Source organism: Mastigoproctus giganteus, chromosome 3 (genome assembly GCF_048544385.1).
Source record: "Mastigoproctus giganteus isolate SK-2022 chromosome 3, ASM4854438v1, whole genome shotgun sequence".
NCBI classification, from domain to species: Eukaryota; Metazoa; Arthropoda; class Arachnida; order Uropygi; family Thelyphonidae; genus Mastigoproctus; species Mastigoproctus giganteus.
The window spans coordinates 83,426,001-83,453,928 of NC_143577.1; the positions used below are offsets into that span (position 1 = coordinate 83,426,001).

Sequence of the window (27,928 nt, forward strand, 5' to 3'; positions counted from 1 at the left end):
ATAATTAAAATGAATTTAGAGTAATGTGTTTATCTCCACTTTGTGTTTGTAAAATTGTAATTGCTTTCCCTTTCAGACTGATGGCAATGCTAGTTTCCTGCGAGCTGCAAGAGCAGGAAACTTGGATAAGGTTGTTGAACACCTAAAGGGAAGCATTGATATAAATACAAGTAATGCAGTAAGTATGAACGTATGAATAATTATTCAGAGTTTAAACTGTGCAATAAGTTGACAAAAACAAGGAACTTTAAAACTCTCAGCCTTAAAATGTTGATACAGTATTAAATTGTTGGGTTATTTTTATATCTGTAAGTGTGATGGTTTGTTTAATGATATAAATTATAAAGAGAACAAATTCCTTCTAGCAGGCATTTTTTTTATTCATGATATTAATTTATTTGTGTCCATAATATTGCATAGTAGATGTTTAAATATTTCATATATAGGTAGCAGGGTAGTGGTAAATTTGCACTTTTGTAACATTAAGCAGGAAACTTTTTCTGGTCTATTTTTTTCAAAAAAACACAGTTATATTCACTTGCCACGTGAAAAACTGGTACCTGTGTTTAACATTTATGATGAGGTACATTTTATATATAGTTACCTCCCAATTTAAAAACACCATATATTCCTGTAAGATAGTTTGTATAGAAAAAGTTTGTAAACTGCCAGTGATTTTTTCCATGAAGAGGGGAAGTGTTCCAAATATAAAATTTTTAGTCCTAAAAATGCACAATATATGGGATAACTATAAGATTTATGTAAACAGTGGTGTACTGGAGCTGGGTTGCACGAGCCGATTGTTGAATTTTCAAGGAGTTCACGAGCTGAGCCAGTAGTTAAACCAATGGCTATAAACTATAGAGTGCCACACACTTCAATCCACAATGACTAGCGGCATTTGGGTGATAAGCTTGTATATGGTGACGTGGAAAATATAGCCAGGGTGCATTATTTTACCTCCTTTTGTGCTTCCTTTCCCTCTCCCCTTCCCTACAGGGCAGCCTGTGTAGGGATTATCTCAGCTAGCAATTTTACAGGAATATTATTTCCAACAAACATCCACTTAATTTTGCTTGGGCCACTTCTTCTTAAGGTAATGACATTCCCATGTTTAACAATAGATCACATATCGGATTTAATGATGATAAATTTATTGGGAGAAGAGTTAGAGGATTGGGATGCAACTCTATTTGTCAAATCAAAAACATTTTGTGAGAATCAATTGGCTTTATGGAAATTACAATAAAAAATGAATATTTTATTATTGTTTGAAATTTTTATATCTCAAATTGTTGTAAATCTATAATGTGCCAAGTCAATGTAAATCAGAAAAACTTACAATAAATATATACACACATATTCTTGGTCTTGTTTTTATTTTTAAGTGAGTTGGTTGTTAAAAATTTACTGGCACATCACTGTATGTAAGATATACTGTATGTTTCAACAAAAGAATTTAAAACATGAAGTGATAAAATTTGAAATCAAATAAAAATTTGTATGCCTTACTTGCATTTGATTTTGATTATGGAGAGACTTTCTTCTCTCACTGAAGACCAACCACTCAGTGAATCCTTGGTACTACGGCCTACACTTATGTCAAATTAGAGAAAAATATTGTTTTATATGTTTCTGGTGGCGTTTCAGATTTTTAAATGCATAGCAGATTCACTAATTCTGGTGATGCTATGCAATTTAAAAAAGATATTAGCAAATTATTCAGAAGCATAGATAATGGTATTTGCCCCTATGTTGAATGTAAGACCAGGTTAAGTGCCAAGAAGCACTCAGTGCTTAGTCTTCAGTGAGAGCAGAAAGTCTCTCCATGATTGAAATTAGATGTAGATAAAAGTATACAAGATTTTGATTTCAGCTACTGCATTGAAGTACCCTGGCAATATTATAGTATTTAACACATTTTTTTAAATAATACATTTATTGTAATAGACAGTGGAGATGGATTGTATCTAAGAAGCCATTCTTATGAGTTAATGGAGTGTTTGAGTACACGAATGTTTTTGATTAAGAAAAAAAAAAAAAAAAACCAATATGGCACTGCACTTTAGTATGAGTTGAGAACTGGCGTATGCCGCATGCTAAACAGCCTTATTGGCCTGGTCTACCTTCCTTGTAGGGGATCCAAACTCCAATAATGCTGCTCCTCCACAATATGTCCCCACCATGATACTCCCAAGAATGGTTATTACTGTATAATTTTAATGAACACATACATTTAAGAAGAAATATTTTCTAGCTTATGCTTAACTCCCAGCCTTCTTCTACAGGTTGAAATGTAACGTTGTGGAAGTTGTAATGGAACCTCTTTGAACTTTATATAGCTGCAATAAAATTACTGAAATTCTGCTTAATTAGTCATGAAACATGAAATGACTGAAAAGAATAGCAAAGAGTATCCTCAGGCAATAAATTAAAATGTTAAGATCCAGTTATATTAAAGGAGGCAGAAAAGGAAGTATGCAAACCCTTAGCTATAATTATGGGAGCATCCTTGGACTCAGGGGAGGACCCCACGGACTGGAGGTATACAAATGTATCTCCATTTCACAAAGGGGGATCTAAAGGCGACATGAGTAATTACAGACCTGTTATTTTAACTTCTGTTCTAGGGAAAATAATAGTCACTGGTTAAAGAAACATTGAAGGATCATCTAGATAAGACTGCAGTTATAATTCACACACAGCATATATTTGTTAAGGGCAAATCTTATCTGATCAATTTAATTGGATACTATGATGTGGTTACAAAGAAACAGGATACAGAAAATAATTTCGATGTCATATACTTGATTTTAGGAAAGCTTTCGATACTGTAGCACATGGAAGACTACTGTACAGATTGGAGCAGTATGGTATTAGGGGTAAGTTGCTACAATGGATAAAAGGGTGGTTGAGTGGGAGAAGACAGAGAGTGGTAATCAATGGACACTGCTCTTTGTGGACTGTTATTAGTGGAGTCCTTCAGCATTCAGTGTTGGATGCATTGTTGTTTTCTGTATTTATTAATGATATAGATGGACACATCAGGCTTAATGTGCAAGTCTGCAGATGATACAAAGATTGGCAGGGTGGTTAATCGGAGGAATGATGCTATGCTACTGCAACAGGATCTAGAAGAGTTGGGCAGATGGGCTGAGAAACGGCAATTGGCATTTAATATTGACAAATGCAAAGTACTGCATATGGGTAGCAGTAACCTCCGTAGCCGAGTGGTCAGGAATGGGAGTGCAGTAGCACACGCTCTTTGAGTAGACTGGGGTTCAAGCCCCTGACTGCTAAATACGGTTGATCTGCCAACCCGCACTGGACCAGTGTGGCAAATTATGATCCATTTCCCTTAGCATGAATTGTTGAGGAGGATTCCATCCTGCAGTGGGTTGATAATGGCTGCAGTTTACTTTTTTTTTTTTTTTTTTTTTTTTAACCTCAGATTAACCTACTAACTGTGCAGTACTACACTCAGGGTAGTGGAGAATGAAAGAGACCTGGGGGTAATTGTGCAGTCAGATATGAATTTTTCTGAACAGGGCAGACAGGCAGGCTACCAGAGCAGCTCATGGGGGTTCTGTCAATGATATACAGGAATTTTTCTAGCAGGGATAAGGAGGTGATTATCCCTTTATATAAGGAAGTGGTCAGGCCACACCTTGAGTAGTACATACAGGTGTGAAATTCTTATTTTAGGAAGGATGCAGATCTGCTGGAAAGTGAAGAGAGAAAGGTAATAAGTCTGATGAGGGGAAGAAAGGCTTCAGTGCTGCAACTGTAGCATCCAGAGACTAGGCACGTGTGAGGTTATCCAATTAAGGTGTTTTAAGTTTTTGAATGGCTTGAGCAAGCTCAGTGCTGGTGAGATTTTTCCATTTGCTCAGACTACACATATTACGAGGCACAAATTGAAATTGAGTGAGGACTGTTGCAGAATAGACTTGCGGAAGTTTGCCTTTAGCCAGCAGGTGTTTGATTACTGGAACAAATTTGCATCATTTGGTCATTGCTCTAGTTGAGAGGTTAAATAAATTCAGGGAAGAACTAGAAAAACTATTGAAAGTGATGAATAGGTGAAATGGGAAGGTGTTTGGTTTTTTTTTGCTGATGTTATATAAGCTTTCTTCCTTGCAGTATTTGCCACTGCTAATACTAATATTTTATGTAATAAGTATAGTTGGAATTAGACTTGGGTATTTCTGCCAAAGGCAAAAGTTGATTATAGTTTGGAGTGCTTAACATCTTTTTAAGGGTGCAAAAAAAGTGATATTATTGTTCAGTTAGTACTAATTAAGTTAAGCTTAGGCATTCTGAGGTTTTACTTAAGAAGCAATAGCCAAAAAAAACAAGTTGATCCTTCAATTTACTCAGTTCAATTTGTCAGCCTCATCTACCTGTGATAGCAATCTGTTCCAGCAATCAGTGACTCACTGGCTAAAAGAAAACTTCCTACAATATTGTTTAAACCTCTTTCCTTGTAATTTTAATTTATGTCCACGAGTACTAGAATTCTCTATAACAGTGAAAATTCTGCCTTCATTCATTTTATTATTCCCTTTCAGAGTCTTATAAACCTCAATGAGGTCGCCTCTGAGGTTCCTGCTTGGAAAGCTCTGTAGCCCACATATACAGAGTAATTTCTCATTTGGTTGCCCTTTTGCGAGTTTGCTTGTCTATGGTCGCCCCATGCGAGTTTGCTCGTCTATGGACCCTTTCAATGTCTTTTTTCAGATGAGGTCTCTGTACTTGAATACAGTATTCCAAATGTGGTCATACAATTGTCTTATACAGTGGGGCTATGACCTCCATATCTCTACAAGATAATGTTCAATGAATCATTGATAGTACACCTCGGGCTTTCCTGGCTTCCTGTTTACTCTGTTCAGAAAGCTTCTTATCTGCTCATGTTATAATTCCCAGATTCCTTTCTTTCTCTACTGTTTTTAATCCAGCCCCACCAATTGTATAATTTATTCTGGGGTTGCTATTCCACAAGTTTAAGACCTTGCATTTAAACACAGCTGCCACTTTTCTAACCATTTTTATATAATCTGCAAATTTTGATATCATGCCTTCTATCCCATTGTCGATGTTGTTTATAAAAATCAGAAACAACATCTACCCAATAACCGATCCTCAGGGGACCTAACCTTCTGACTTTACACCAGTCTGAAGAATATCCTTTAATCACAACTCTCTGAATTCTACCCTGCAGCCACCCAGCAATACATCTTAGAATGTTTTCAGTAATCCCAACATGTTTCCAGCTTATACAATTACCTCTTATGAGGGACTGAGTCAAATGCCTTGTTAAAATCCTCCAAATAAACTGTGTTGAAATTGTTCCCTACATCCAGCTCATGAGTAACTGTGTCAAAATAGCTTACTAAGTTAGATAAACATGATTTTCCCTTAACAAAACCATGTTGTGTGATATACAGAATGCCATATCAATCTAAATGTCCCTGAATTGCACTCTTAATCATTGTTTCTAAGATTTTTCCCCACTACTGAAGTCAAACTAACTGGTCTGTAGTTACCAACTTTGCTCTCTGAACTGCCTTTATGTATTGGTGATATGTTGGCACCTCTGCAATCCAACGGAATCACTCCTGAATCCAAAGATGCCCTCATAATTAACTTCAATGGTTCAATACACTCCCTGGCAGCCTCCCTCAAAATTACTGGGTATATGCCATCAACTTGGGGGCTGGTCACTCACACACTAGCAAGGCTTTTGTGGATTTATTGGATGATTGTTTTCTACATCAGCATGTTTGGGAGGCAACTAGAGGGAGTAATACTCTTGATTTGATTATCAGTAGTGATTCTTCATGCATTAAGAATCTGCAGGTGCATGTATACTTGTGTGTACACCAATGCTAGGAGTTTAGTAAATAAATTTGATGCATTTGAGGTATTGCTCAAAACGTCAAAGGCAGATATTGTGGGGATTTCAGAGATGTGGTGTCACACAGATATAAGGAATGCAGAGCTGAAATTTGGGGAGTACAATGTCTACAGAAAGGATAGACAGGATAGGAAGGGAGGAGGGGTTATGTTATTAGTTAAGAAATACGTAAAATCCAAGGAAGTGAAGCCAGTCGACATTGCTGGACAGTGCAGTGTCGAGTCAGTTTGGTGTGTCACAAGCATTGGGAGATCAAAATTGAGAGTAGGAGTGTGCTATAGGCCTAATGACTCTGATGAGTATAATAAGAAACTGTACAGGGAAATAGAGTGGGCCAGTAAATCAGAGAGTCTTACAATGGGGGATTTCAATTTCCCAGATATTTACTGGAATTCGGGGGCTGGTTACTCACACACTAGCAAGGCTTTTGTGGATTTATTGGATGATTGTTTTCTACATCAGCATGTTCGGGAGGCAACTAGAGGGAGTAATACCCTTGATTTGATTATCAGTAGTGATTCTTCATGCATTAAGAATCTGGAGGTATATGAACCACTAGGTGACAGTGATCACAGTATGCTGAAGTGGGATTTACTCAAGGAGGTAACTACCATTAGGGGTAAAGGGAAGGGTTATTGCTTTCGTAAAGGCGACTACGATGGACTGAGACAGTATTTAAATTCTATACAGTGGGACCAACTGATGATGTTACCAACAGCAAATTCAAAATGGGAAGCATTCAAAGAACTTATCTTGGTAGCTACTAGGCTTTACATACCAACTAAGAAATATTGTTCAAGGTTTAGGCCTAAATGAATGTCAGATGAACTAATGACATTGGCAGAGAAGAAAAATGCATGGGATACATATAAATTAACATGTGACACAGAAGCCTATGATGGATACAAATTGATCTGTAACCAAGTTGCAAAGGAGGTTAGGCAGGCGAAGGCAGATTACGAGAAATCTTTGGCAAGGGATGCAAAGAAAAACAGCAAAGAGTTCTTTACTTATGTAAACTCTAGAAGGAAGGGGATGAATCAGATTGGTCCACTTGATATCGATGGGTCAACTGTTGATGATCCTGCAAAGGTAGCTAACAAACTGAATGAATATTTTGCATCGACATTCACACATGAGGAGTTATTCAGCGAGGGGAATGCCAGAGGTGTATTCAACTCTGGCAGTAAGCTAGAGAATCTTGTAATAACTGAGAGTTAAAGTGGAGGAGAAATTGTTGAAGATATATACAAGAAAGGCACCTGGGGTGGATGGGATCTATCCAGTTATATTAAAGGAGGCAGCAAAGGAAGTAAGCAAACCCTTAGCCATAATTATGAGAGCTTCCTTGGACTCAGGAGAAGTACCCATGGACTGGAGATGTGCAAATGTGACCCCAATTCACAAAGGAGGATCAAAGGGCGACACAAGTAATTATAGACCTGTTAGTTTAACTTCTGTTCCTGGAAAATTAATGGAGGCACTGGTTAAAGAAGCACTGCAGGATCATCTAGACAAGACATCAGTTATAGCTCAGACACAGCATGGTTTTGTTAAGGGGAAGTCTTGCCTGACCAATTTGATTGGATATTATGATGCAGTCACAAAAGAACTGGATGCAGGGAATAACTTTGATATTATATACTTGGATCTTAGAAAGGCTTTTGATACTGTTGCACATGGAAGACTGCTGCACAAATTGGAGCAGTGTGGCATTGGAGGCAAATTGCTGCTATGGATAAAGGGATGGTTGAGGGCGAGAAGACAGAGAGTGGTAATCAATGGACATTGCCCATCATGGACTAATGTTATTAGTGGAGTCCCTCAGGGTTCAGTGTTGGGTCCATTATTGTTTTCTGTATTTATAAATGATATTGATGATTGTATATCAAGCTTAATGTCCAAGTGTGCAGACGATATGAAGATTGGCAGGATTGTCAAGGACCCTACTGACACTATGCTACTGCAACAGGATCTGGAAAGGTTGAGCAGATGGGCTGAGAGGTGGCAAATGAAGTTTAACATTGACAAATGTGAAGTACTACATATGGGAAACAGCAACCCCAGAGCAACATATCAACTCTGTGGTACTACACTGACAGTGGTAGAGAATGAAAGGGACCTGGGGGGTGGTTGTGCAGGCAGATATGAAGTTTTCGGAGCAGTGCAGATGGACTGCAAGAGTAGCTCATGGTGTATTATCGATGATATATAGGAATTTTTCTATCAGGGATAAGGAGGTGATTATTCCCTTGTATAAGGCAATGGTCAGGCCACACCTAGAGTACTGTCTACAGGTCTGGAGGCCTCATTTCAAGAAGGATGTCGAGATGCTGGAACGAGTACAGAGAAGGGCAACAAGATTAGTGAATGGAACAAAGGGGTGCTCTTACGAAGAAAGGCTTAGTAGTTTTGCAAATTACAGTGTCTGGGGACTAGGCACCAGCAAGGTGATCTGATAGAGGTGTATAAAGCCTTGAATCGTTTGAGCATACTCAATGCTGATGGGATTTTTCCTCTTGCTCAGAATAATTGCCTGAGAGGGCATAAATTCAAATTGAGAAAAGACAGATGTAGGATAGACGTGACGAAATTTGCCTTTAGCCAGCGGGTGGTTGGTTGGTGGAATAGACTGCCATCCCTTGTCGTGGAAGTTGATAGCCTAAACAAATTTAAGGCTCAGCTGGACAGGTATTTCGAACGAACAGAGGGGTGAAGTGGAAGTGGTTATTTTTTTATTTATTTATTTTATTTATTTTTTTTGGCTGATGCTGCATAAGCTTGCTTTCTTGCATCAAATGCCTATGCTAATGCTAACTGCAGGCACTTTACTTGCCTTTATGCTCAAGTTTTTTCTAATAAAAAGTCATTTGTAATTTTGAAATCACTAATTTCATATGACTCAGCCTCACTTGCACAGCTCCTTCTCAGCATGAAGGGTTTTTTTCAGTAAAGACAGAATTGAACATGCAAAGTGCATGTTCAATTCATCCTCAAGATCACCTGGGTTGCCTAAGACTTTCCCGCATTCAGTGCACAAGTGTCCGATCTGATTCACTTTTTTCTTCCTTGTATTCTCATACATGAAAAATTCATTGTCCCCATTCTTTTCTCTCTTAGCCAGTAGTTTCTCAAATGCAGTGTTGGCCTCTCTCTCACTATATCTGGCCTCTCTCTCACTATATCTGTGGAATTATTACACATCAACTTGTAGCTGTTGTAGGCTTCAGTACTATTCATTGCTCTGTAACTGTCCCATGCTATATTTAACTGGCCGGCTCTGCATTCATCCATTTCGGCATCATTCTCCTGCGATATTTTCATAATGGTATGTATTGTTTCATGACTTCTGTGATTTTTGCTTTAAAGGTATTCCACAATTCAAGTGTTTTCACCCTCACTGTGAAATCTGCCAAATTAATAGATGCTGTATAGCACCTTAAACTGACAAAGTCTCCTCTTCTGAAATTAAAACCTGTGCCTTTACCTTTAATTATTGCAACATCTTTCTTCGTCTTCCAACTGACAACTGTGTGATCACTACCTGCCAATGGTTCTTGTATTTCTAGCCTTTTGATGTCATTTAATTCATGAGTAATGATGAGGTCAAGAATATTATCTCTGACATGCTGATAATAATAATTATCTAGTTTATTTAGAAAAATTTTTTCCAAGGTGAGTTTCCCTCCAACTTTTTCCAGTCAATCTGGGGCAGATTGAAACACCTTGCCAACATCAGTTGCTCTGGCAACAAACAAGAATTTTTGAGGTGAGTGAAGGCATTGCTTTGACCCATGTCATGAGATAAATGCTGATCTACATTACCCCCCCCCCCACCTAACACAGTTTCCTTGAACACTTGAGGTGTCTTCAAAGATACTGACAAAAATCCTTGCACCACCTATGTTCAGGTGAATACCATTGAATGAAATGAATACCATCAAATGAAAGTATGAGATGATTGTTAAGAAAAAGCCACATGATAGGGCTGAATTTGAAAGTGTTTGGAATTTTTCCATGATACAATAGGAGGAAGTTTATGATGAAATCCTTGCCAATAAAATCAGCCCTGAAGAGATTGTGCAAGTCTTATAGGGTGGAATTGTTTTTACATGGCCATTGCTTTTTAACAAATGGGACTGTTTTTATAGGGATAGGATACACTCAAATAGATTGAGTTGAGAATATTGGCTGATAGTATTGAACCAGTGTTAAGTGGGACATTTACATTTTATTTCTACTTCCATAATACACGTTACCTGGGCCATAGGCCCAGCCATATTAATGACACAATTCAAGACTTATGGTTATTACTTTTATTACTTCAAACCTCGAATGCTGGATGACAGGAGAGTGCCGCTGCTCCTGGTCTGTTTCAATGACCAGTTATGTTATTCCTGAACTCTGTTATTCCTTTATAATTTATCATAAAATTTGTGTATAATTTAAAACAATAAATATTTGTATTAGCATTAGCAAAGGCACATGATGCAAGAAAGCAAGCTTATATAGCATCAGCCAAAAAAAAAAAAAAAAAATCCTTTATTTCATCCATCCACTCGCTCCAAATGTTTGTCAAGTTCTGCCTTGAATCTATATAAGCTATCAACTTCTACAATGACAGATGGAAGTTTGTTCCAGCAATCAACCACCCGCTGGCCAAAGGCAAACTTCCGCACGTCTATCCTACAACCGTCTTTCCTCAATTTGAATTTATGCCATCTCAGGCGATTTTTCTGAGCAAGTGGAAGTATCCCATCAGCATTGAGCATGCTCAAACCATTCAAGGCTTTATACACCTCAATCAGACCACCTCGCAGGTGCCTAGTCTCCAGACACTGTAATTTGCAAAACTTAAGCCTTTCTTCGTAAGAGCAACCCTTTGTTCTGTTCACTAATCTTGTTGCCCTTCTCTGTACTCGTTCCAACAGCACTACATCCTTCTTAAAATGAAGCCTCCAGACTTGTATACAGTACTCAAGGTGTGGCCTAACCATTGCCTTATCAAGGGGAAAATTACCTCCTTATCCCTGCTAGAAAAATTCCTGTATATCATAGACAAGAACACCATGAGCTACTCTTGCAGACCATCTGCACTGCTCAGAAAACTTCATATCTGCCTGCACAATTACCGCCAGGTCCTTTTCATTCTCTACCACTGTCAGTGTGGTACCACAGAGTTGATACATTACTCCGGGATTACTCCTTCCCATATGTAGTACTTTACATTTGTCAATGTTAAACTTCATTTGCCACCTCTCAGCCCATCTGCTCAACTTTTCTAGATCCTGTTGCAGCAGTGTACTGTCATTAGTGTCATTAACAACCCTGCCAAGATTTGTATCGTCTCCAAACTTGGACATTAAGCCTGATATACCATCATCAATATCATTTATAAATACAGAAAACAACAATGGACCCAACAAAGAACCCTGAGGGAGTCCACTAATAACATTAGTCCACAAAGAGCAGTGTCCATTGATTACAACTCTCTGTCTTCTCCCATTCAACCATCAATTTATCCATAGCAGCAATTTGCCTCCAATGCCACACTGCTCCAATCTGTGCAGCAGTCTTCCATGTGCAACAGTATCAAAGGCCTTTCTAAGATCCAAATATATGATATAAAAATTATTCTTTGCATCCAATTCCTTTGTGACTACATCATAGTATCCAATCAAATTGTTCAGACAAGACTTCCCCTTAACAAACTAATGCTGTGTCCAAGCTATAACTGAAGTCGTGTCTAGATGATCCTACAATGCTTCTTTAACCAGTGCCTCCATTAATTTCCCTGGAACAGAAGTCAAACTAACAGGTCTGTAATTTCCTGTGTCTCCCTTTGATTCTCCTTTGTGGATTTGGGTCACTTTTGCACATCTCCAGTCCAAGGGAAATATGCAAATGTGACCCCAATCCACAAAGATACATATAAAATAAATGTACCTTCTCTGAGCCAAAGGAAGCTCTCATAATTATGGCTAAGGGTTTTCTTACTTCCTTTGCCACCTCTTTTAATATAATTGGATAGATTCCATCCACCCCAGGCGCGTTTCTTATGTTTATCTTCAACAATTTCTCCTCCAGTTTACTCTCAGTCAGTCATTGCAAGATTATCTAGCTTACTGCCAGAGTTTAATACACCTCTGGCATTCCCCTCCCTGAATAACTCCTAATGTGTGAATGTAGATGCAAAATATTCATTTAGTTTATTAGCTACCTGAGCAGGATCATCAACAGTTGAACCATCAATATCAAGCAGACCAATCTGATTCATCCTCTTCCTTCTAGAGTTTACATAAGTAAAGATCTCTTTGCTGTTTTTCTTTGCATCCTTTGCCAAAGATTTCTCATAATCTGCTTTCGCCTGCATAACCTCCTTTGTGACTTGGTTACAGACCAGCTTATATCTATCATAGGCTTCTGTGTCACCGGTTATTTTATATGTATCCCATGCATTTTTTTTTTTCACTGTCACGTGTCTAATTAGTTTATCTGACATCCATTTAGGCCTAAATCTTGAACAGTATTTCTTAGTTGGTATGAAAAGCCTAGTAGCTTCCAAGATTATTTCTTTGAATGCTTCCCATTTTGGATTTGCTGTTGGTAACATCATCAGTTGGTCCCACTGAATAGAATTTTTAAATACTGTCTCAGACCACTATAGTCACCTTTATGAAAGCAAAAACTCTTCCCTTTACCCTTGATGGTAGTTACCTCTTTGAATAAATCCCACTTGAGCACACTGTGATCACTGCCACCTAGTGGTTCCTTTATCTGCAGATTCTTAATGCATGAAGAATCACTACTGATAATCAGATCAAGAGTATTACTCCCTCTAGTTGCCTCCAGAACATGCTGCTTTAGAAAACAATCATCCCATAAATTCACAAAAGCCTTGCTAGTGTGTGAGTGACCAACCCACAAATTCCAATCAGTCTCTGGGAAATTAAAATCCCCCATTATAAGACACTCTGATGTACGGCCCACTCTATTTCTCTGCACTATTGCTCATTATGCTCATCAGATTCATTAGGCTTATAACACACACACCTACTCCCATTTTTCTTTTCCCAGTGCTTATGTCACACCAAACAGACTCAACATTGCATTGTTCACCAACATCAATTGGATGCACTTCCTTAGATTTTGAGTTTCTTACCTAATAGCATAACCCCTCCTCGCATCTTGTCCTGTCTATCCTTTCTGTACATATTGTACTCCTCAGACATAAGCAGTGCAGTGCAAAAATTTCAATTCTGCACTGCTTATGTCTGTGTGACACCACATCTCTGATATCTCAACAGTATCTGCCTTTTGATGTCTTGACTAGCACTTCAAGCTCATCGAATTTATTAGCTATACTCCTAGCATTGGTGTACATGCAAGTATACATGCACCTGTTTGTACTCTTAGTTACCCTGACACAGCCCATGTATTTACTTGTTCCACTATGACTCCCAACATTCCTGAAAATCCCCATTACCTTGCTTTCTAGGCTGCTGCTCAATTGCATTTCAATAGGAGCAGCGCAAGAATCACTTTTACCTCTGCCAGCAGCTACTATTAATCTATTAGTCTTTGTATTTCCCCCAAACTAGCAGTTTTCTGACCCACCTAACTCTGCCTTGATAGGATCAGCAAATATTCTTGCACCCTTTCTATTTAAGTGTATACCATCTCTGTAGTAGCAATCTCTCCTGTTAACAAGCACAGACCAGGCTGAGAAAAATTCTACCCCTTGAGCCTTGCACAATCTCTTCAGCGCTGAATTGATCGACAAGGCTCTCATCATAAACTCTCTCCTATTGTGTCTGGGCAGAATTGCAGACACTTTAAAATTCAACCCTAACTCATGGCAGTGTATATACAGTAGATATACACTATATGTCTATATGCAAATTCTATTTACAAAATATACACTATTTACATATGCCTTATATTCCTACTTGTCTTCTTTTGAGGACCTTCTTTACAAACTCTTTAAAAATCATATAATTTTCAATTGTTAAAAAAAAATCAATAAATTCATATCCTCTAAAATCTGCAGTCTTAAGTCCTCACACATCATACAGTGCCATATAATGTGATTTGGATCCTCCACTACTCCACAAGAACACAGTCCAGTTTGTTCTACCCCCAGCTCACATAACCTTGCATTCAGTCTTTGTTCTGTAATTGACATGTTATTGTGAAGGCCCAGATATTTGCCACCCCACATACTTCTGAAGGGTGTAATGTCAGACAAAAAGCTGTAAGTAGTCCTTCCATTGTCGGACTCATTGTACCTGCATTACCACAATCCTTTCAATTTCTGTCTGTATCCTCTTCTTCTTCTCATCTTTCATGTCCTGCTTCGTATATACCTTATTTTCCTCAGGACAAGCCACAATAGCCATTATTTCAACAGGAATATTTTTAATAGTAGCATACACCAAATACTTATTAATTACAATTAAGTCTATTGGCTCCATTCCTGCTAATATCTCTAATGCATCATTAGTCACAGTTCGACAAGTTTGAGTTACAGCCAGAAGTGGAAGTCTCTGAGGAGAAATTAAATTCTTCTTAATAAGTCTATTTTTGTCAATATAACCCCATGCTCCCCCTGCATAGGTAAGGATTGTCATAAAGATATGCTTATATAATAGAGCTAACAACTTTCCTTTCACACCCCTACTCCACTCTAATAATCCTCCTTATTGAGGGTATAAAACCCTTATTTTTTTCTCTTAAATACTTTATGTAAGGTAGAAAAGTTGGTCGTTCATGCAAAGTGATCTTAATTATTTAACACAAGAGGCATATTTCAAGAATCTGGCAGGAGTGTGCACAGCTGGAGGCCATCTAATGCTCAACTTTCCTTTAAGAATTAATATTCTGGACTTGGCAATAGATATTTTTAGTTTATTCTCAGTTGTTTATAGACAAATTATTTTCATAATCTCAGTTGCTTTTTCCTCTAATTATTTCCTGGAATTTCCTTTTACTAAAATTGCAAAGTCGTCTGCATATGCATACAATTCAGAGTCAACCCAGTCCCTATTTAATAACTCATTCATCACCATAGTCCACAAGTGTGGACCTAAAATTGAACCCTGGGGAGAACCTTTAGTTGCCTGCATTGCGAGCTCCCCACAATATGTTCTTACTATTCTCTGCCTCTCACTAAGATAACTTCTTAAAATTTCATATAATCTTCCAGGAAACTGGGCCAGTCTAAGCCTTCCGAGCACACTCCCCACGAAATCCTATCAAAATCTCCTTTAAAGTCCAGAAAAATACCCATGGTGTATTTTTCCAGAGTGTACTTTGTGCCATCCAGCAGAGCCCTAATAGCATCTTCTGCTGACCTGCCCTTCTGGAAACCATACTAACTGCTAGAGCATTACCCTTTATCTGTGTAATGATCAAACACTTTTTATAATCATTCTCTCTAATACTTTTCCAAAGAGCAGTAGCAATAAGATAGGCTGATATGATCCAGGTTCTGCTACATCCTTATCAGGACTTTTTACTAAGATTTTGACAACTGCAATTTTTCAAAAACTTGGAAATGTACACCCTCCTCCAAACATGTATTATGTAAGTCCAGAAGGATATATGGCCATTTTATTCTTTACAAAATTCTTTAAGGTCTTTGGCTCAGTCAAGCCTTTCCTTGGGGATTTATTTCCCATCCTTTATCTTAGCTTTTACTTCCTCTAATTCTTCTTTTGTGAATAACTGACATTCACTTAAACTTAGATATTCCTTATTTAATTTCCTGATCTCTTTTTTCTGGACTGTTTCCTGGTCTTATAAATATTGTGAGAATAAGGACTCGAAAATTGCACTAACCATGTCTCTCCCACCTAAAACTTCCTCCTGCCAAGACTTCTTTACTGCATAATAAACCTTATCCAATTTCACTTTGTCCATGACAATTTTATAGGGAAGACCCCATATATTATTATTTCCTTATTCATTCACAAAATTTTTCCAAGTTTCTTGACATTTTCTTATTAACTTCAAATATTCTATTTGCTCTCACATATAATTCCTTTTAAGCTCTTCAGTTTAATTCTGCATATCTAAATGTCTGGACCCTTGGAATTCACGTCTTAGGCTAAAGACATGTCTTTTCTTTATTGTCAATTCATTTGTTCACTAAGGCAACATGTTACTGTATCTTTTCCTTTTCTTCATTGAGTCTTGCATTGCATGAGCAACCATCCTATCTAAAAGTTTGGTCTTCTACTCTGCCTGGCTGCCATTCCGAACTTCCTCAGTTTCACAGTTAGATTACTCCCAATGCATTCTTCAAATTTGGCCCACCTTGCAAATTTAACAGCATATTGATCAGTATTATATGATTCATTTCTCACACTCCTGTCCTCTATAGGTGATACGGTGGTGGTCAGTGGTAGTCTCTCTTTCCTGTACCTTCTGATTTATAACTCCAGTAATCCCAATTGAGATACCAAAGTCACAGAAATATTAGTTTCTCCTGTAATAGAATAATATATGGCAAGCTGACCTGTTTCATTAATCACACACAGTCTATTTTGTTCAATCATTTCCTCAAATAATTCACCTGTATTATCAGTCTCTGGACTTCCCCACATCACTGAATAGCATTTGTGTCCACTGCTCTATTCACCCTTTCAGACCTGAGGCACCATTAAAATTAAAAATAATCATGATTAAACCTGAGGACAGAACAAACCCTATCTATATATTGTAGATAGGATCCTAATTCATGACTAAATTGACAGTATATGCATACAAGGAAGAACCTCCAAACTGCATTAACTATTTCTGCACATACCATGTGTGTAGAGCTTAATTCTGTTATTTGCATTACCACAAGCTCCGAATTTCTAAAAACAATAGCAGCCTGAACTTTTCTGTACCTCTTGGGAAACCCCTTAAAATCTTTCCTGATATATGGCTTATGCATCAGAAGGACATTAAGATCCTTATCATCCATTTGTTTGTTCATTTGCAACGCTACATCATATGCTTTCATCTGTTCATCTCTCTCACTGTATAAGGCAATTGTAAGGCCACATTTGGAATACTATGTTCAAGTATGGAGATTTTATCTGAAAAAAGACATCAGGCTTTTTGAAAGGTTCCAAAGACGAGCAACTCGAATAGTGAGATCAGTAGATGGATGACTGTATGAGGAAAGACTCTGATTGTGTGGGCTAGACAATCAGAGCTACACAACTTGCCAACCAGGCACCTCAGAGGTGACCTTATTGAGAGTTTATAACACTCTGAGAGGGATTAGTAAAATGAATGAAAGCAGAGTTCTCACTGTTCTAAAGTATTCCAGAATTAGGGGTCCTAAATTCAAATTACAAGGCTTGAAGTTTAGATTAGATTAGATTAGATTGTAGAAAATTTTCTTTTTAGTCAGTGAGTCTTTGATAGCTGGAACAAGTTGCCCTCACTGGTAGTCGGGGCTGACAGTTTGAATAAATTCAAAGGTCAACTGGATACTTACTTGTGTGAGGAGGAAAGCATATAATTTGTGTTTTCTTATCTACTTGTTCGTTTCTTTTGCCGTGCAGCAAAAGCCTGTGGCTCCTTGCACTATATGGCAAATACTATTACTACTATATTTACTCCTTTCATTTTCTGTATATTCTCATCCATAATTGATTTTCTTCTTAGTTAACTCTCAATTTGTAATATATTCTGGGCATAACTTATCTTTAACAGAGTGATCTCATTATCTACCCCCTAGCCTTTCAGTTGTAACTGACAGGTCTCTCATCCTTACGTGCACAATCTCTATACACATCCCACTCTGCATCAGTTGCCTCTTACAATATTTAGAAACATGCCCACAAGCACACCAGTTGAAACATTTTGGTACTATAACTATGTCGTTAACTTTGTACTATGACCAGTTATAATATATATTTGCTCTCTCTGCAGTAGTATTAATGGAGTGCACTTCTAACTGTTCCATTATGTCATACACAAAACCATAATCTTTAAGATTCTTCTTATATAACTGATCAAACAAGGTCAATTTTTCAATATCAGGATCCTAACCATACAGTATAACTTTTTCTTCCAAACTTCTTTGGCATTTCTCTCTTTAGACTAACTACTGAGAGTTTACTACAGTTCATTATTAAATCAATATCTTCGTGTGAGTCCACCTCTATTACCACACCTTTGTCTTTTTCATTGTTCTTATTTTAACAGTACCCAAGACTGGTCTCACATGTTTCAGTAATTCTTGCTGGACTGCCTCACTTGATGTTATATTCTCTGTATCTGATTAAACTAAAACCATATACACTTGTTTATCTGTATCCTTTTCTATCCCTCCACTTTTTGCGGCAATTGCAGCATATGTTTCCTGTAGCTCCATCTCAGCAGTCATTTGGAAATCTTTTACTTGTGTTTTCAAAACTTGGTTTTGTATGAAAATCTGTATGGCTCTTGCCTCTAGTATTTCTCACATTTGCAGTATTGAGCTGGTTGCAACTTGCATTACCTTGATCACATCACAAAATAGAATTTTTCTTTTAAACGCACTCTTATTTCACGAATATCTTGAAAACCTGGCACAAACTTTTTCTGTAAAGTTTTGCACCCCTCTTCTTCCTCTCTAATTTTCTGTCCTGTATCTTGTAATGGTCCTACTTGCACAGACAAAGCTTTGTGTGTGAGGGGATGAGTCCATCTCATTATTAGAGTCACAGTTACTTTCTCTGCATCCTTAGTACCACTCCTTTCCTTTTATTCCTTACTATAGCATTTCCTCTATATATATAGAGGAACCACCATGGTATAGTACTGCAAAGGTTTGCTCAGACACAAAAAAACCTAACTTCGCTCTGTGGGAATAAGGCCTAATAGTTTCAAAATTCTGAAAAAAACACCACTCCAAAGTTTATAACTAACAAACTTACTATACAATATACAACTAAATACAAATCAATTCAAAAAGTTACATTAAAATTTGTCGATTGGCTCTTGTTTTTGAATTACAGTTGGGGTCTCATATTAGTGAGTTATTCTACATTATCAACTATGGTTCTTGGCAAAATGCATTGCAGCACTGCAGTTTCAGTACCACCATGCTCTTATCACGTGAATTAGCGACTATCACCTTGCTCTGCATCATGTGATAAGTTTTTGTCACCTCAAATGCATCTTCAACTCTGTTGCTGTAATCCTCAAAAAAGGCTAGATACTGGGTGATTTGTTATCAGTTGGCAGTTGTTCTCTGTGAGATTCCTACTTTTTGTGCAGTGTTTGTGTCGTGTAAGATTAATATGCTCCATATTGCATGAATAGTCCGGATGACTTAGCATTAGCAGAGACATACGATGCAAGAAAGCAAGCTTATGCAACATCAGCCAAAGAAAAACTCCTTTCATTTCATTCTATTCACTCCAATGCTTGTCCAGCTCAGCCTTATATTTATTTAAGCTATCAACTTCCACAACAACAGATGGAAGTCTGTTCCGGCAATCAACTACCCGCAATCTAAAGGCAAATTTCCGCACATCTATTCTACAACTGTCTTTCCTCAGTTTGAATCTATGCCCACTCAGGTTTTTAATCTGAGCAAGAGAAAGAATGCTATCAGCATTGAGTTTGCTCAAGGCCTTTTACACCTCAATCAGATCACCTTGCATGTCTCTAGTCTCCAGGTGCTCCAATTTGCAGAACTTAAGCCTATCTTGGTAAGAGCACCCCTTCATTCCCCTCACTAATTTTTTTGCCTTTATTTCTACTCATTCTAGCAACTCTACATCCTTCCTAAAATGAAGCCTCCAGACCTGTACACAGTATTCAAGGTGTGACCTGACCATTGCCTTGGGCAATGGGATAATTGCCTCCTTGTCCCTGCTAGCAGAACTCCTATATATCATTGACAAGACTCCATGACCTGCTCTGGCAGCCCATTTGCACTGATCAGCAAACTTCATATCTGACTGCACAATTACCACCAGGCCTTTTTCACTCTCCACTTCCCTCAGTGTAGTACCAAACAGTTGGTACATTTCTCTTGGGTTACTGCTACCCATATGCAGTACTTTGCATTTGTTAAATTTTCACACGCTATAAAACTTATACAAATATATATAAATGCATTTTATTACTTGCCATATGCACTGTTATTCTGTACTTGATTTATAGATATTTAATAACTTTTTGTTTTTTAAACATTAACATGGCAACCTATTTTTAGATTATCTATAACTTGTAGCATATTTAATTTTTGACTTGGCACATCATGGCTTAAGTTGTTAATGAACCATTAAAAATCAAATCATTTAATTACAGGTAACCCGCGTAACGCGGAGGTTAAGTTCCAGAAATATCATGCGTTATGGAAATTGTGTTATATGAGGCTCAGGTTTCATACAAAATGTAAGGTTATGTTCCGTAGTGTTTTTTTAATTATAAAAACAACAATGACATTCAACAAAAACATATTTTATTCATTCAAGAATTCATGTAACTAACTGTTTAACAAATACATAGCATAAAATTTCATTGCACATAATGCATAAATTTCAAAGTTATGCATTATGTGCAATGTTAAAGAAATGGATATTTTAATCGTCATGACTGTCTTCAGAAAAAATATTATTATTATTATTATTATTAGCCATATGGTGCAAGGAAGCCTGAGGCTTATGCTGCACCAGCCAAAAAAAAAATTTTTCTGAATTACCCTGAGAGAGAGAAGTAGAAAGGAATCACCAAGAAAAAGAAGAATGGTGATATCCAGCTCAGGACCCTGGGTGTGCTAAGCCCATACTCATCAGATATGAGCCCCTGGCTTAATGTTCAACGCAGATAATAAGCTTTAAATGATGCTATTATTCCCTGATCTAATGGTTGAATCAATTTTTATAGATATTTTTTATTTATGAGTGGCCGGTTGTCTTTATTACTTGAAATCTCTTCGACATCATTTGTATAATTCTCACTGAGTACTTCAGCTGGTTTTCTTATCAAAAAGTCGGTAATAAGACCTTGCTTACCACTATGCTGCAATTTTTTATTAAGTTCATAATATGGAGCTAAACAACTGTCCAATTGTCTTTTGAATTTTTCCGAGCACTCTGTTGAGGGATCATTATCCATAAAATAACTTCTTTACTTTTGTGCCAAATTTAATCCAGCTAATTTCTTTAGACTGAACTCTTTAATGGACTCAGCACAATCAGAATCTTCAGTAGAACTTTCCTCACCATTTGTATTTGGTTTGCCGTCTTCTATTAATTGAACCAATTCCTCTTCATTTAAATCTGTTTATTCATCAGTTAATTCACGAATTTCATTTTCAGCCATATTGGAAAATCCCTCACCACTACAAATGTGTGCCAGGTTTGTTATACGACTTAGTTCAGCATCCACAGGAGGTACGCAATTTTGATTAAGGACGACACCAGGCCATATTTTTTTCCAGCAACCTTTCAGTGTAGAGGGTTTTAACTCCTTTACATATAGAGAAATAATTTTTACACAATTAAATGTCTTTCCACATTTGAGGCAGTGTCAAAAAACTCTTTCCACATTTGAGGCAGTGTCATGTTTGGATTAGATTCCATTTTTTCCAAAATTAATTCTAATGTTTGATGAATATAATATGCTTTAAATGTTGAAATTATCCCTTGATCAAGAGGTTGAATAAGTGAAGTTGTATTAGGCGACAAATTATTTTAATATTCGGATGGGTTACATTTTTTGAGTGCCCTAGTGCGTTATCTAAAATTAGTAACATTTTAAAGTCGATATTCTTTTTTTTTGTGTATCTTTCTATATCAGGAACAAAACAGTTAAAAAACCAATTTTCAAATATGCTAGCTGTAAGCCATGCCTTTTTGTTGGCTCTCCAATAAACAGTGAGGGGTGGACTTGTCAATTGCTTTCATAGCACAAGGATTTAAAGATAGGTTAATTAACATTGGTTTTTCATGTAATCACATGACACATTACTACAAAACAGTAGAGTAATTCTGTCTTTAGAAACTTTGAATCCAGGAGCTGTTTTTTCATTTTTCGATATATAAGTGCATTTTGGCATTTTTTTCCAGTTTAACCCAAATTCGTCTGCATTGAATACCTGGTCTGCACTATATCCACCTTCTTTAATGATTTTTAAAAGTTCTTCTGGGAATTTTCTGGCAGCATCTATGTCTGCTGATGCTGATTCTCCTTGGAGCTGAAGATTATGCAAAAAAAATCGCTTTTTAAAATTTTCGAACCAGCTCTTACTGGCACAAAATTCATGCTGAAAGCTTTCTTCTGAAAAATCTTGTTCAGGTTTTTTTAAATATTGATAAATTTTGAGGGCTTTTTGTTTAATAAGGTTTCCACTCAAAGGCATTTTCTTGTGAGTGCAATCTTCAATCCAAACCATTAGAGATTTCTCCATTTTTTCCATTAAAATATCGTGTACACGAGTACTTATCGTTGACCCAGCAATAACACTATCTCTGATTTTCTGCTCATTTTGTTTGATTGTACGAATTGTTGATTCATTTAAATTTCAAAGTCCTTGCAACAGCTCCTTGTTTTTCTCCATTTTTCAACCGATCCAAGATTTTAATATTTTTTAATTTTTCGAGAGAAATGAATTTTCTTTTCAATGTAGGTTTTTTTTCCTTTTGCAGTTTTGGTGGCCATTACTATAAAAAAATAAATTTTTTATTTGCCAAGGGGTATTCCCCGAATAAATTCACTATTTATATAACTACTTGCACAACAATTAACTCTTTATAAGGTAAAAAATTGACACTACACAAAAAAATATGTATGTATGTACTTGTGTGTTTCCCCTTATATAAATTCGGTTCTGGCAACTACACCTGTTATACGAGCAGACACAAATTTAACGAACATAAAGTTTGATTTTTAAGTTGCGTGGTAAAAGTGTGTGAGAAGAAGCGATACAACAATTTGTTGATCGCGTTATATTGAAACCACGACCATGTCATACAAGGGTAGCCACAATTTATAAACCGTGTTGTATAGGTACTACGTTGTGTACGAGGGTTACCTGTAATTACTTTTAGCTGCTTTTTCTCTTTCACTTTCCTTTCCGTTATTATAAAGTCATTTAACTCCCAATCTTTATTAAATGGATTCTTGCTAGTCCTAAATCTAAAAACTTTATGTGAATGTTTGTGCAAAATATTATGTTCAAAATGTGATTCAACCGTTTTCTTCAAGTGCTAACATATGCAAAGAATTCATTGCTACCTTTCTTTTCATTTTTAGCCAGTGACTCCTCACAATCTTATCTCATTTACTAGTTCATTTGAATGGAAAAAATGTATTTATTGCTGAAGGTGAAATGGTTGCAAAGCCTTCAAGGTAATCTATCCATGCCAAAATATTGATGCAGAATCATGACATTTCACTTGTCGTGGTATTTGATAATTTTTATCATTTGAATGGAAAATCATAGCTGTTCCCTCAAAATTCTCTACATGGTAGACTAGAATGCATGACTTGGATGTGTTGATTTTTTTAGGGCTTCAAACAGAGATCGTACTAAATTTTCGAGTTTCACCATTCATTTTTTTAGAATGTGGCAAAGAAAAAACCTGTATGAATGAAATTCTTTTGCAAGCCATAAATGGAATGTTTGGTGAGGGTCCAGGCCATCAAAAAATTTATTTATTATTTATTTTTTTTAATGTTTTTATGTTTGGTCACCAATAAAAAACTTCGGCTAGGGTAAAGAAAGCCAACACGAGAACAATGAGAAAAGTCGGATAACTTATGTGGAAAATTAGTTTCCTGACACCAGACTCTAGCTCTGCTCGCTCGGTAAACAGACGGTAGGTGCTATCGGTTTGCAGCCGAAATCAAAAAGGATACATTGATTGACAGATAGGCGTGGCAAACTATGAAATGATTGGTGGTGGGCACGACAGAGGACAAGCTACTGTGTAGTCATTCGTTGGCATTATAATGTGTATTTATGAGTAAAGAACGGTGCATAATAGTTTTGTAATGAACAGTAAACAGGTAATAGTAGAGATGAATCTTTTAAAGATGGAAGAAATTTGTAAGGAAAATAAAACGTTGGTTGATTTTTTGATGAAAACTAAATTAATAAAAGTTTCGTTCTGTTTGTTTTTATGTTGTTCATTATGTTTTTTCTCATTGTTAAAAGCAGATTTTTGGAGTTCACGAGGGTTTTTACTATACTCTTGATTTAGGTTTGGTTATGAAAAAAGGAAAAGGTTTCTTTATTTTCCGTAACCTGACTTTAAATGGTAAGTTAGGAAATAATAAAAACGGTTTCCTTATATTTAGTGGCCTAACCTTAAATGTTAGGTTAGGAAATAATATAAGAAAAGAAAAATAATATTTTGTTAATAAACATTTTATGCGCTAGTCCACATGATTCTAAACAAAAAATGTTAGGTTACCCCCTCCATTTCGGGAAGGGTTCAAGCTCCTATGGGATTCAAGTGGAGGTAACCTTATCTTTTTTCACCATTATGGAAAGCGTTCATTAGGGCAAGTTACCATTAGTGCTTCTGAGTTCTACTAAAATGATACTAACCCGATGTTATTGTGTGTTGTGTTCGTGCACTAATCAGCACATCGTTTGCCACACCTACCTGTCAATCAATATATCGTTCTCGACTTCACTCCAGACCAATAACACCTACTGTCTGTTTACCAAGTTAGCAGCACTAGAGTGCTGTATTGGGAAACTAATTTTCCGCGTAAGTTATCTGACGTTTCTCATCATTCTCATGTTGCCTTTCTTTTCCTTCACCAAAACTTCAAAACTGTGACTTATATTCATGAATTTATTCATGGTTTGGATTGGTTTGTTCCAAAATACACAAAATTATAGGCTTACACAGTTGTGATGCTTATATTCATGAATTTATTTGTTGTTTGGATTGGTTTGTTCCAAAATACACAAAATTATAGGCTTACACAGTTGTGATGCTACTTTTTATTTAATTACTCTGTGTAAAGTTTATATTTATTTATTTTAAATTATTATCTGTATTTATTGTGTGTATCTGTATCATCTGATATTATCTGTATTTATCTGTATCCATTTTATAATTTTAGAATGGTTTAAATGCATTACACCTGGCATCTAAGGAAGGTCACTTGAGCATTGTAACCGAACTCTTGAAAAGAGGAGCTAATGTAAATGCAGCAACAAAGGTAAGTGAAAAATATAAATTATATACGTGTACATGTCTTTTTTTGTTTGGTTTGGTTTGTTAAGCTAGTTTTTATTATCTGTGCAATAATGTATTTTCTATTTGTGGAGTAAAAATAAAAAATTAGAAAATTTCAAAAATAAATAAGTAGAAATGACACTCACTCGGGAAAGTACAGTGTCATGGTCTCATATATAAAGTATGGTTCAACTGCCACTGGAAACAAGCCAGGAAAATCCTCTACTCACTTAATCCAGTGGGCAAATGCAGACACCCACTAAATAAATAAATAAAGCTAAAAAAGGGAATAAACAAAAAAAAAAAAAAATGCCTAGCATCAATTACCATATTTGACGACATATAAGACACTTTTTTTTCCAAAAAAAAAAATGCCTCAAAAAATCACCTATGCAGAAGTGAGCTTTCCCTCATTGGCATCAGGGTAAGCAGACAGGTTGTATTTTGCCGTTCGGTCAGAATATTTTCATTTCTGAAGGATAACGGAACACCCTAGGGTACTCTTGGACTTGCAAAGTTGTTTGGAATCAGTTCCAAGAAGTTTCGAAAGCCAGCGAATACAGGGAAAGCCTTAGAAGGTGATGGAAGCTTAAAGATTCTTCTCCAAGTTTCTCAATAGTTTGCTGAGCCTTTAAAAGGTGGCATGATCGGTGGGCCAGTTAGTTTTGCGTGGGCTTTCGTGATGTTGAGTGTGTCTCTGTTTTCCTGTAGTGTACTTTAATTGTCTGTGAAGTGACTATAATCATGATAATGAATTATAATCATCATGGGTGACTAAAATAAAATAAAGATCAGTGTTAATTGTATACCAGTTGTTTTTTAATCAGAACTCCATTTCAGAACAATATTGTTTAATCTTGGCATTTGACATTATTTTAAAGTATTTTACCCTCAGAAAATGGCTGCATGCGAAAAGAGGTTGAGTTACACTATCGGATATAAACTAAACATAAAAAATCATGCTAAAAAACATAGTAAGAGAGCAGCGGAAAAGGTTTTTTGGGCCACAGCTTACGGAAAAAATGATACATGTCTGGTGGAAGCAAGAAAAAGAACTTCAGGCTGCTAAAAAAAAGTAAACATGACCTTCGTCATCCCACCCTACATTGACCAGAACTTGAAGAAGATGTAAAAAAGTGGGTAGTAGGTGAAAGGAATTCAGGAAGAAGTGTTTCAACCAAAATGATTAAGGCCAGGATATTAGCAGAAGGACAAGGAATTCCAAATTTTTCTGGAACAGAAGGTTGGTGTTACCAATCCATGCAAAGTCATGGTTTATCAATGCTTACAAAAACATCAATTGCACAACAATTACCAGCAGATTATGAAGAAAAAAATACTGGAATTCCATAAATTTATAATAAAGGCACGAAAACGAATTTCTTTTGAATTTAGCTGAATAGGAAATATGGACGAGGTCCCACTAACTTTTGATGCACCATCCAACAAAACTGTGACTATCAAAGGGTCTAAAACAGTGTCAATAAAAACTACCAGGCATGAGAAAACACATTATTATTATTATTATTATTATTATTATTAGCTATATGGTATAAGGAAGCCTCAGGCTTTTTCTGCACCAGCCAAAAAAAAAAATTCCCAAGTTACCCTAAGAGAGAGAGAGAGAGAGAGAGAGAGAGAGAGAAGGGAATCACCAAGAAAGAGAAGATTTTAGTAATTTGTGTAATTAACCCCAGGGGCTCACCAGATGTGAGCCCCTGGGGTTAATTACACAGTAGTTTTGGCCTGCTGTGCTGATAGCACAAAACTACCACCAGTGATGGAATAAAATGTCCAGCTCAGCCTAAATAAATTTAAGGCTGAGCTGGACAGGCATTTGGAATGAATGGAGGGGTGAAATGGGAAGTTTTTTTTTTTTGACTGATGCTGCATAAGCTTGCTTTCTTGCATCGTATGACTCTACTAATGATAATGCCAAAGCTACCATCAATATTTAAAAGAAAAACTCCACCTAAGGAAAAAATTCCAGAAGGGGTATTAGTTCATGTTCATCAAAAAGGATGATTGATGTAGTTCTGGAATGAAATTATAGCTCCAAAAAATATGGGCAAGGCATCCGTGGTCTCTTAAGAAAACCATCTCTTCTCTTTTGGGACCAGTTCAGAGCCCATATAACTGAAGTCATTAGCATTAGTAAAGACTCATGATGCAAGAAAGCAAGCTTATATAGCATCAGGCGCCTCCGTAGCCAGGTGGAAAGGAGTAGCAGTGCGTACCACACGCTTCGTGATTAGACCGGGGTTCGAGCCCATCACCGCCAAATACGGAGGATGCGGAAAGGTCAGGGAATGACCACCGCATGTCCCGGAGCAATATGGCCTTAGTTGCTAATGCTCCTAAAAAAAAAAAAAAAAAAAAAACCAAACCAAAAAAGAGTATATAGCATCAGTCAATAAAAAAAAAAAAACTTTCTCATTTCACTCATCCACTCGCTTCAAATTTTTGTCTCGTTCTGCCTTGAATCTGTTTAAGCTATCAACTTACACGACAGATGGAAGTTTGTTCTAGCAATCACCTACCTGCTGGATAAAAACAAACTTCTTTACATCTATCCTACAACTGTCTTTCCTCAATTTGAATTTATGCCATCTCAGGCATTTTTCTTGCTCAGAAAAATGCCTGAGATTTCTGAGCAAGAGAAAGAATCCCATCAGCATTCAGCATGCTCAAACCTTTCAACACTTTATACACCACAATCAGATCACCTCGCAGGTGCCTAGTCTCCAGACACTGTAATTTGCAAAACTTAAGCCTTTCTTCGTAAGAGCAACCCTTTGTTCCATTCACTAAT

The 27,928-nt window shown here is 36.8% G+C and overlaps 1 protein-coding gene across 1 annotated transcript in view; it reads left to right on the plus strand.

Moving 5' to 3' along the window:
• Positions 1–27,928, plus strand: part of LOC150088120 (uncharacterized) — a 1,786,788-nt gene that overhangs the window by 451,184 nt on the left and 1,307,676 nt on the right. The window contains exons 2-3 of the mRNA XM_090370030.1: positions 77–178; positions 25,001–25,099. Of these exons, the coding sequence (XP_090226156.1) occupies positions 77–178; positions 25,001–25,099 (201 nt within the window). The remainder of the gene's footprint in view (positions 1–76; positions 179–25,000; positions 25,100–27,928) is intronic.